Below are 10,595 nucleotides of genomic sequence, written 5' to 3'. Positions count from 1 at the left end.
TGACAGCAAATGGAGCAAAAAGAAGGAGGAGAAACTTGAACACAATGCGAGAGCGTCAGCTGATGGGGAAAAATTAACGCCCGGGCGGAGTGTGGGGGTATTCAGCGGGCATGCTTTTAAATAACAAATATGTTGTGTAAGCGTCACGGAATATTTAAGTACCATTCACACAGACCTTTAAAGTTAATTTATTTAGGTGTCGTCAATTGTCATCGAATAACGCTTAAAACTTTCAAAAGTGTGCATTCGCTCAATGTTGCACACCTGGTATCATTTTTACCTCTGTTTGCGAATTTATAATACTCAATTCTTTTTCTCCTCTTCTGTACATAAGTTACAATTACGCCATTGTGCGCAGATCGTCCGGCAAAAATTCATTACAATGGAATGGTAGCATTCCGAGTTCTGCATTGATATAACGCGGACAAACGTGGCCTTTTTCCGAGGCATACTGAAGTACGTTGTTCCATCACTGTGGCAGCTGACTAAGGTTTAATTAGTTTAACGGCAAAGAAAAAAAAGAAGAGAATTTTCTCATTTTCACTTTTAGGTTTACTGACATGGAATCGATATGATGTTATGCCATGTTCAAAACAACTGGTAAGAGGCTCCAGAATTTACAAATGGAATTAAGACTCGTTTCAAAACAAAACTCTTGTTTAAGACAAATAATCTGGGGCTAGTTTATAATGCAATCAACTATAAAAATGGTTCTCAATGAGGGCAAAAGAAGAATGGCTGTGATAGGATTTGGAATAACTGACACCGAGGCAGTTGACATGGAATTATTGGGCGAATCCGTCGCAGCCCACCCAGTCTTCTCCGTCATCATCTCGGCAAATCTTGCATTCTTCCTGCAAGTAAGATTCCTTTCTATGGCGATCTGACAGAACAAAGCAGCTTGAATTCGATGACATATATTTTTCGAGAAATTCTTTAAGATCACCCTCGAAAAAAAAACAAAGACATAGCCATTTTCCTTTCTATAATCATGCAAATGCAGACGGAGATATTCCTCGTCCACTTTGTCCGCCATATTTACATTTTACGCGGGAAAAGTATGTCTTATATTACGTATGTGCATGTGAAATGTCCTTTAATTTTACGGGATCACTTACACAACGTATTTTTACATAAAAGTGTGTCCACTGAATAACCCCACACTCCGCCAGGGCGTTAATTTTTCCCCAGCTGATGCAACTGCTGAAACAAAGCGCGGGGAGGTGTGCAACCCGTGCAAATGATGACGTCAAACTATGGTTGGCGAAATGGTGCAAAATTCACAAAGTTTATATTCATTCACATTTAATCAGGGGCACCCAACGACCGTTTTCTCTCTAATGCTGTTAGATGCTGTTTTAGGTTATCTGGAGTACTTTTAAAGCTCTGTAGGTTAATTTTAGGTTGCACTAAAAAAATTTTATCTGTTCGGATATTCTAGGGGAACTTGAGTATTCTCGAATTTATTAGGGCTTTTTTGTCCATTTCCCGAAAACCTTAGGTCTTATCGCCTTTCCGAAAATGATAGCTGACCTTTTTTCGCTACTCAAAACGACATTTTCAACAGTCCGAAAACAACAGACATTAAATTTCTCATATCACGAAAGTTCGAGGTGCCAATTCTCTCAAGAAAATCAGAGGGGATTAAAGGCCTTCCGAACAGATAATTTACCGAAACGATCCGTTGGGTGCCCCTGATTTAATGTTGTTATTATTATTCACGAATATATTTATTCATATTCAACAACTAAATTTATATTCAAGAAATATACTAATTCACATTTAACGACGTATTTCGTATTCACGAATATATTTACTCACATTTACGGGATGTATTCATTCACATTCAACGGTTTATATTCATTCACATTCACGATCGAAATATTGGTTTAACACGGTGCAATATTCGTTCAACGTTTTCTGCGCACCGCCTTCGCGCATCATTAGGTCCCAGCTCACGCTCTATAATTACTGAACGCAATATGGCGGACGAAGGAAGCCTTATTATATGAAGGGGTAGAACAAAGACAAACGACCCCAAACATACACAACTGAACATAAACATTACATGGGCTAGAGGAGATACAGACTGCTCGATGATTTCGGATGAGCAAGTAGATAATCTCGTACAACGTTTTATGAGTGATCATGGGACTTTGCTCGGGTATTCCTTGGTGACCGGATAGGTCTCAGAGTTCAACGGGATGGAATCAGGGAGAGTATTGACCGCGTTGACCCTGGAAACTCTAGAATCCGCTGGGCTGTCGTAATTTCTAGGAGAGCGTATTCTGTGGCTGCTCCAAATAGCTTGTGGCATATTGACGGACGCCATAACCTGGTTACTGTCAAGCGTGGGGGTATTGATGATTTTCCTTTAATTAACCTTTAATCTTTAACAAGGTACTCCCAAAACAATGTAAAAAAAAAAAAAAACTATACTCGCTTTGTTGTTGTGGGTTTTTTTGTTTAAATGTTCTACTAATAACAGAACTGTAGCATTGTCCTAGATTTGTTTCCCTCAGCGACGCAAAGGTTTGAGTGGCCATCAAGGGTGCGAAGTGATCATAGGGGTGAAAATGTGAGGGTGTCTTACGACAGCCCAGCTGATTCCAGAGTCTAAGGGGTCAACATGGCCAATACTCTCCCTCTTCCATCCCGTTGATTGATCACTCATCATGAAACGTTCTACGAGATAGTCTAGTTGCTCATGCGAAATCATCGAGAAGCCCGTACTCCACAATACGACGTTTCAATGTCCACCTTGAAACAAGAAGCATTTGAGCTTTGTCCACGTGAAACCCGACGATCTTTGTTGCAGAAGCATAAAAATTAGAATTAAAATATTTAGAGAGGAAGAGCGGGTTTTCATTCAGACCCTCTATCCTGGTCGAATTGGGATTTGGAGATGCTATTTTTTTGTGGGGGGAGGAAAACCGGAGAACCCGGATAAAACCCTCGAGCAAGGCGAGAACCAACCACAAACTCATCGCCGGGTCAAACTGGTGGGAGGCGAGGGTCACCACTGCGCCATCTCTGTTCTCCAAGAACTACCTCCGATATTGAATATCGAGTTTGGAAGACCTCAGGACTGGTCACAGAATACACTGCAAGGTTCGTGCAGTTTGATGAGTCGTGTCGTATCCATTCTCCATGCAAAAGAAATATATTTCCCAGTATTTCATTCAGTGCTGCCCTATGATACTGACGAGAGGTAATAATTGCTGGAGAGCTACACTCGAGCCTTATTTGGATGTTCTCTCTCAATCCTACTTCCGCGGTGTTCCATTCCCGTTCGCACGCTTGTAGGAGATCGAAAGTTCCTGCCAATGTAACATATGTGTTTGGGGTCTTTGGTCTTTGTTGTACCCCTTCATATAGTAAGGCTTCCTTCGTCCGCCATATTGCGTTCAGTAATTATAGAGCGTGAGCTGGGACCTAATGATGCGCGAAGGCGGTGCGCAAAAAATGTTGAATGAATATTGCACCATGTTGAACCAATATTTCGATCGTGAATGTGAATGAATATAAACCGTTGAATGTGAATGAATACATCCCGTAAATGTGAGTAAATATATTCGTGAATACGAAATACGTCGTTAAATGTGAATTAGTATATTTCTTGAATATAAATTTAGTTGTTGAATGTGAATAAATATATTCGTGAATAATAATAACAACATTAAATGTGAATGAATATAAACTTTGTGAATTTTGCACCATTTCGCCAACCATATCAAACTCAGTACCAGTACCCCATGAGTAACGACAGCCTTTCTCGACTTTTTCCGCGATTTTCCGCTGTTATATGTACGTCAAAACATAAATACGTAGTTTAACAAAGTTTGTATCAGTCTTCATTCTACACTTTTTTTTTCGCGGCTCTTATTTTGTCATTTAGAATAATTTGCACCCGCTCAGTGACGTCAACGAGATTTTCCCGCGCAAAACTGCAATGTAGAAAAAGACTGGGGACCATATGGACAGTAAAAAAAAAAAATGGCGGCTTGCTGTGCAAGGACAAAGTCTGGAAAATTATCCGAATTATGAACAGACCATCATCAAAAACGATTAATAACAGAGCTCTTATTGGAAAACTAAAACGTTTTAACAATGGAATACGGCGTTTCTTTGAATTAGCGACATCGCCGACAGCTTCAAGTCAGAACCTGTTTGAAGAGTTTACTGGTGATCCCCTTGATCGCCGGGAAATACAAACATACCCCCAATGGAAAGTTCAAACTTGTTTCAGGAATTTAAATAGACATCAGAAAAAGCGATCCAGGCAAAGGAAAATATACATTTTGCCTATAGGTCCCTTTCCTGAGGTTTTGTGGAGGCCGTTGCGTGGAATGGAAGTTTCAATATTTGATCTGATCGTAAATTTTGCAGCTGTTTTCTTCCACGGAATGACAGTAAAACTTGTGGACGAGGTTCTCGCCACGGAGGTGAATTGCGAGAAGAGGATACACCCTGACACTGGGAAACTGCAGTTGTTAGTAACAGGTAAGATGTGAGAATCCTTAGTGATCAATGATTAATTTCTCCTGACGACTGAAAAAAAGTTGGATCATGTGTACTTAAGACACCCGCAGTCAACTGTAGATCAATGCCCTCGATCTACATCTCGATCAGCACTCAATCAACATGTCGATTGATACTCGGTTGACACTCGGTCAACACTTGGTCAAGATCTGATCCATACTTGATCAGCAGTTGTTTGATAGGCAGCCAAGTGTGGACTGACTTACATATATTCATTGACACTCGATGTCGTATCTGCAAAAATTAGTTGACTCTCAACCAAGTCTCATTCACGATGTCAATCAAGTGTCGATCGAGTGTTGATTGAGTAATTTCAAAACTGTAAGTGCGAAATAAAGTGAAGTTGAAGTTAAAGTTGAGTATCAATTGAGAGTCGATTGGGGGTCGATTGAGGGTCGATTGAGGGTTGACTGAGGGTCGATTGAAAGTAAATCAAATGTATCAATTGGTATTCGACTGAATTAGTACCCATGACCAACTGTATCAAATCTTAGGGGTGGTTATCCTCCGAGACCCAGGGGCAGATAGTCAGGACAGGGGAAGTCAAATGGACAAAAGTGTTGTAAACAAAAGTTTTGTTCTTGTAAATTTAAACTTTTTTATTGCACTGCTTTTGTTCATTTGACATCCTCCTGACCCAACTGTCTGCCCCTGGGTCTCAGAAGATGAAGTGTGGTTAAAGGTAGCTAGAAAATCTTTGGTCTGAAACATTTTTGCCTTATGTTAAGTCTAAAGGGCTCACTACTAATGTCAAAAGGGACTGGCTGGGATGACCTTTGAATTGAAAAAATAGGAAGGTTTTTGCAACATCAACAAACCTGGCAAAAGAGACAGCATTTAAATTGGTTTCTGATATTATTTTTCATTAACAAGACACCAGAAACTGGAGAATTGAGGAAACTGTCCAATGTTCCATTCTAAACCTTTCACCACAATAGACTTTTCCTGTATTCCAACAAACAATGGTGCAGAGTCAAGATCAAGGAGGATAAAAGTACACACAGTATGTAGCAAATGACTTTGTATGAAAATGTCCAACCCAGCCTCGCTCTGGTACCATTGTTTGTATGCACTGAAGTAGAATGCGAGAAAGGTCTATTTCGTAACAGATTTCCAAAAAATGTCCAATCCATGTGAGTTTCAACCCAAATTAAGAAATTTTTCAATCAAATGGTAAGCACTCTATAGGCCTGGGCACATGTTGTGCTTTTCATGTGCTAAAAAATTCTGGATAGTAAATGCCTTTAAGTTCATTCAGTTCAATAGGGGGAAATGGAACTTCTAAAAATGACTTTTTTCCTACCATTAAACCATTAAAATTTCATACATTTTGGATTGGGCAGGGAGGATAATGGTTCAACACTTTCCAGGATATCTGAAATTTATTGCATTTCCAAAATGCAAACCATTCAGCAATTGAAGTAAATAGTGTTTTTTGCTGGTATAGTACAATGTAGATGGCTAGTTTTGACAAGAACCTTAAACAGTGGTATAATTTTTTTTCATTTCAAATGACTAAGATAATAGACTGTCCTGTTAGATATTTACAAGTATTTGCCATTACCACATCCCCCACATTACAACTTGTTTGCCCCCCCAAAATTCTACATAACCTTTGTTTCCCATTTCTCCTGGGTATTACAGTCATTCCAAGAGAAACTGAAGATAATGCTTATGCAAACTTTTTTCTTGGGGGGGGGGGGGGGGGGGACAAACAAGGTGTATTATGTGGGATGTGGAAATGGCAAATGGCAAAGGAGCAAGCAAATGAAACATTGAAGAACAAATCCAGCACGTTGCAAGGTGGAGGGCATGAGCTGGGACCTCCAAATTAGATGAACGGGCCCCATTATAATTCAACCTTGACGCATTAAAGACATGTCCACCTTGGGGCAAGTTGACTGTTTTTGTTTTATGAACATTTCAGATGTGTTAAACTCCTTGAAGACCTATCTTCCTGTTGATGGTTACTGCATCATTGGCCTTACATGGGTGGATCTCTATCCTGGGGAAGAGTGGAATTTTGTCCTTGGTGAATCATCTTGTGCAGATGGCTGTGCCGTGATGAGCTTTGGCCATTTTGAGCCACAGTCTTATGAAAATAAGCTGTTACGTGAAACTCATAGTCCCCATCATAGTGATGATATACTTCTTTTATCCGGGGCAATTCAGTGTGGCAAAAATGATTGGACTTTCTCCTCGCTGCCTGAAAACAAAAACAGCCAAGATGACATCAGGCTTTACTTGGAAGACTTTGCAGATATACAAAACATTGACAAGCAAATGATCTGGAGACTTCTGAGGGTAAGATCTCATGTTTGCTGGTTTTGATGTCAATGACAAAATGTGCGTTAATGATATTAAACTAAACCACATCATTGAAGCTTATCCTGGCCTCCATAGCATGATTATGAAGCATTCAGTAGAAAGGTGATTGCCTCCCTTGCAGAAGGGTCTTCAGTCTACCATGTTTATGTCAAAAAAAAAAAATTTAGTTTATATGTAACAGGGCTAAAAAAAACCCATCCGCTTGTCCTCTCGGGCAAGTAACTTTCTCTCCTCACTTGTCCCACAGGCAAGAACCCAGGCAAGTCATTTACCGACTAAATTTTTGATAACGATTTTGAAACAAACAGTAAGTGTTAGGCACATGGGTTTAATCAAGTGTTTAGGCAAAGCTTGATTAAAATTACTAACTATTATAGCAATGTTTTGTTGATTGCATGATCACTTTCACAGCTCAGGAGTGGTTAATTAGCACGTGATCAAAATCTGCACTAATCAAATTTCTTTCCATGACTAAAAATAGCTGTATTCAGAATGAAAATGCCATGTTTATTTCTCAAAATTTCAACATTTTTTGCAATAATTTTTCAGTTTCACTGTATAAAACCAAACTCAACATCAATGTATCAAAGCTGTAGACCAAACTCAACATCAATGTACATGTATCAAAGCTGTAGAAACTGTACTTGAAAAGAAGTAGTATATTTCTACGGCAAAAGCGAAGCCCTCGCCAGCATTTTTAATGAAAAAATCCAGCTAAGTCCAGGGTTGGACACTTAATTTTCACAGCACTCGCCATTCGGACAAGTGACCCTCAAAATGCACTCACCTGGACCAGTTTTCACTCGCCCAAAACTACCCCCCCCCCCCCCACCCCCTCTTCCTCATATTCCCTCATATCACAGGCAGCTTTCGGGACTTTTCCATTCTTTTTCTCATTGACAACTTTAGAAACTCCGGAAATATATTCCACATTTTGGCTGCAATTAGTTTACTCCATTTTTAAACTTACCGGGAGAACACGCATCAATCAGAGTGCTGGGAAAGTATAGGAGAACAATTAGCTCGCAACGTTGCCGAGCACATGGCAGACTGAGGATTATTACTTCAATGAAAAGTTCTATTTAAAGACTTTAAACCCTAAGAAAACGCAATGGAGGTTCTTTATATTTCAAATAGTTTTTTTTTTTATTGACGAATCTTTGTGACATCCCTGCAGTTTGCAGTCTGCAGTTCAAGAAATTGCACTCGTCTGTGAGGCTGCTACAGGGTTTGGCCCTTTGTATGCCTTTCATGAAAGTCAGCAAAATGTCTCATTTAAAATGTTCAATAACATTTTCTGTAAAATGAAATAATTGGGAACAAGGGTGGCATAAAATGTGAGAAATCAAGGAGAGGAGACTGCCTTTTCTTTGTTAAAATAGCTAATACACAGACAGCCAAAAATTTACTGCCCCTTCTTAGCTCTTAGCTCCTATTTTTTATGGACCTTAAACCTGCTCCTTCCCCCTACAATCTTCTCTCTGCACCTGTATTTAAGAAATAGAAAACATGTACCGTGTTTCTATTGAGTTATAGAAACACAAGTGGAAGTTCAGGAGAACAAGAAATGCTGTGGAACACGAGCCATAGGCGAGTGTTTTCACAGCTTTTTCGAGTTCCCCCAAACTTTCATGAGTGTTTCTATAACTATATGGAGAACATGTTTTCTCTTTCTCTCAGAAAAGACCGCGATAAAAAAAGGGAAACAACTTGTTTACTTTGATCATCAAAATTTGAATTCTCTTTGCTCATGCCATCATTACTTCATCAGCTCGTGCTAGTTCTGTGTTTCTATCGAGTTATAGAAACACAATTTTTAACCAATCAGTGCACATATTTTCTTATGGCTGTTTTCTAAAGGTAGATTGATATCTCAAATGACTATTTACCGATCACGCATTCTCATGGTCAAAAAAATTTTCTGCAGTTGATCACCCCACCAACCAACCCCACCCCCCTCTGGACACAGAAGTCCCAATAATGACTTTACTCAAAATTTGCATCCTTTGTGTTAACATTAGGGAATGGAAAGCAGCATTAGTTACAAAATGAAACAACATTTTGATGTCTCCATGTCGTCATTCTTTGTCTATGTGCTTTCTTGACCCTTTGAGAGCTGTGACAGTATTCTTACTTATCATTTTGTCTTGTATCTGAAAGAAAATGCCACCTGCTTCCACAGGCTACAGACCAAGTAAATAATATTATTTGTTTGTTTTCTAGGTAGCAAGTCATGAAATCTGCCATGTGTTTGGAATGGCTCACTGCTCATATTTTGCTTGTGCTATGAATGAAAGTAAGTCAATCCTTCAAGCAGAAAATCAACCACTATTTCTTTGCCCAGTGTGCTTGCGTAAACTTCAAAAAGCTGTAGGCTTTGATATTGTTGAACGGTACAGAGCACTGTCCAGCTTTCTGAACTCTATAACTCACAGTGACCTTAGTAACAAAGTAGATTTTCAAAACCAATGTTATCATTCTGGGGAACAAGGACCATTAGAGAGTTCTGGATGTAAATTTGAATTGTCCATTGATTGGATCAAATCTATATTGCTGTTTATTGAAAATAAAAATTCAGTTTGACTGAATGAATCATGTGCTTAATATTGAAATCAAAATTAATAAGAACTGTCAATTCCCTGAAATATGACTTATTATAATCCATCAAAATAAATTATTTTATTTGCATGTGATTGGTCTAAACATGTCATGTGATTGAATATACCCCAGCTAAAACTATGGAATATCCGAGTGATACTTCCCAATTTCCAAATCCTGCCTGTTGTGAAAAATAGCACAATAGCTCTCATTTGACTTTAAAAATATGCTTTGCTCTTTGTCCTTAGACATTATCTGTTCCTCAAAGCTCACAGTTTTCATTGATCTTTGCTCTCAGAAAACTGTTCGTTTCTCAGAACAGATAATGTCCAAGGACAAAATTATATGCTGGCATATTTTCACACCAAATCGAGGCTATTGTTTACATGTTTTATATCATTTTTGAAGGATTAATTCAAATGAGAGCAAATTATGTTCGACACTGAAATAAATCAGGGCCGCTTAGCATGAAATGCACTGATCCATAATCCTATTCTTGTAGTCCCACCCCAATCGCCTTTTTTTGTTTTTGTTTTTTTTTTTTTGATGGGAGTATTCACGTCAAGTCAAGTCAAGTCATCTTTATTTAGGTAGGGTAGCCCCATCAGCCATAGGCTAGTATCAAAAGGGGTCCTGCGTAAAATTAAGATAATGTGATAAAAAATTGAGAAATTATTTTAAAATATTTAAAAGTATTGGGAGAAACGTTTTCACTTTTCTTCTTCTTCTTCCCGTTCTTCTTTTGGTTTCGATCCATTGGTTTCCATTTCCATCCAGAGCGAATTATATGCAAATTAAAGGATATCAGGGACGACGACTGGGAAATTCCACGATCCTCGAGCTTAGTTCCAGTAGTCCTAGCCCATTCCAAATTTTACAAGTAGTGTAACTTTAATTAATTTTATCTTGAATCAATCAAACGGCGTCTGACAAGAAAACAACAAAATAAACATCCTGTTAAAAGTTTCAAGAAGCGAGACCTGTCATCGACAAAATCCAGCCTTACGCATGCGTTTGCCTTTTATTTGCTCAGTTTCGTTGGCAGACAAATTGAACAGAAGCATGTTTCCGACATCCGACGGTTGTTTGGCGAAGAGTCTTGAAAAAGCCTCCTCGAAAATCGAGGA

The 10,595-nt window shown here is 38.9% G+C and overlaps 1 protein-coding gene across 1 annotated transcript; it reads left to right on the top strand.

The window, feature by feature from the left end:
* Positions 1-617: 617 nt before the first annotated feature.
* Positions 618-9,507, top strand: LOC145489089 (archaemetzincin-2-like). Its single transcript, XM_081467997.1, has 4 exons — positions 618-1,259; positions 3,744-4,503; positions 6,470-6,846; positions 9,094-9,507. Exons 2-4 carry the CDS (start codon positions 4,044-4,046, stop codon positions 9,451-9,453), a joined length of 1,197 nt encoding a protein of 398 aa, XP_081324123.1. The 5' UTR covers positions 618-1,259; positions 3,744-4,043; the 3' UTR covers positions 9,454-9,507.
* Positions 9,508-10,595: the final 1,088 nt, after the last annotated feature.

The sequence above is a fragment of the Orbicella franksi genome, chromosome 6 (genome assembly GCF_964199315.1).
Source record: "Orbicella franksi chromosome 6, jaOrbFran1.1, whole genome shotgun sequence".
NCBI classification, from domain to species: domain Eukaryota; kingdom Metazoa; phylum Cnidaria; class Anthozoa; order Scleractinia; family Merulinidae; genus Orbicella; species Orbicella franksi.
This window is presented reverse-complemented; position numbering and strand designations above follow the sequence as displayed.

Excerpts from the sequence above, each read along its gene's own strand:
- LOC145489089 (XM_081467997.1), top strand. The coding sequence starts at position 4,044 with ATGAACAGACCATCATCAAAAACGATTAATAACAGAGCTCTTATTGGA. Across the intron at positions 4,504-6,469 it reads ACTGCAGTTGTTAGTAACAG|ATGTGTTAAACTCCTTGAAG; the intron begins GTAAGATGTGAG and ends TGAACATTTCAG. Across the intron at positions 6,847-9,093 it reads TGATCTGGAGACTTCTGAGG|GTAGCAAGTCATGAAATCTG; the intron begins GTAAGATCTCAT and ends TTTGTTTTCTAG.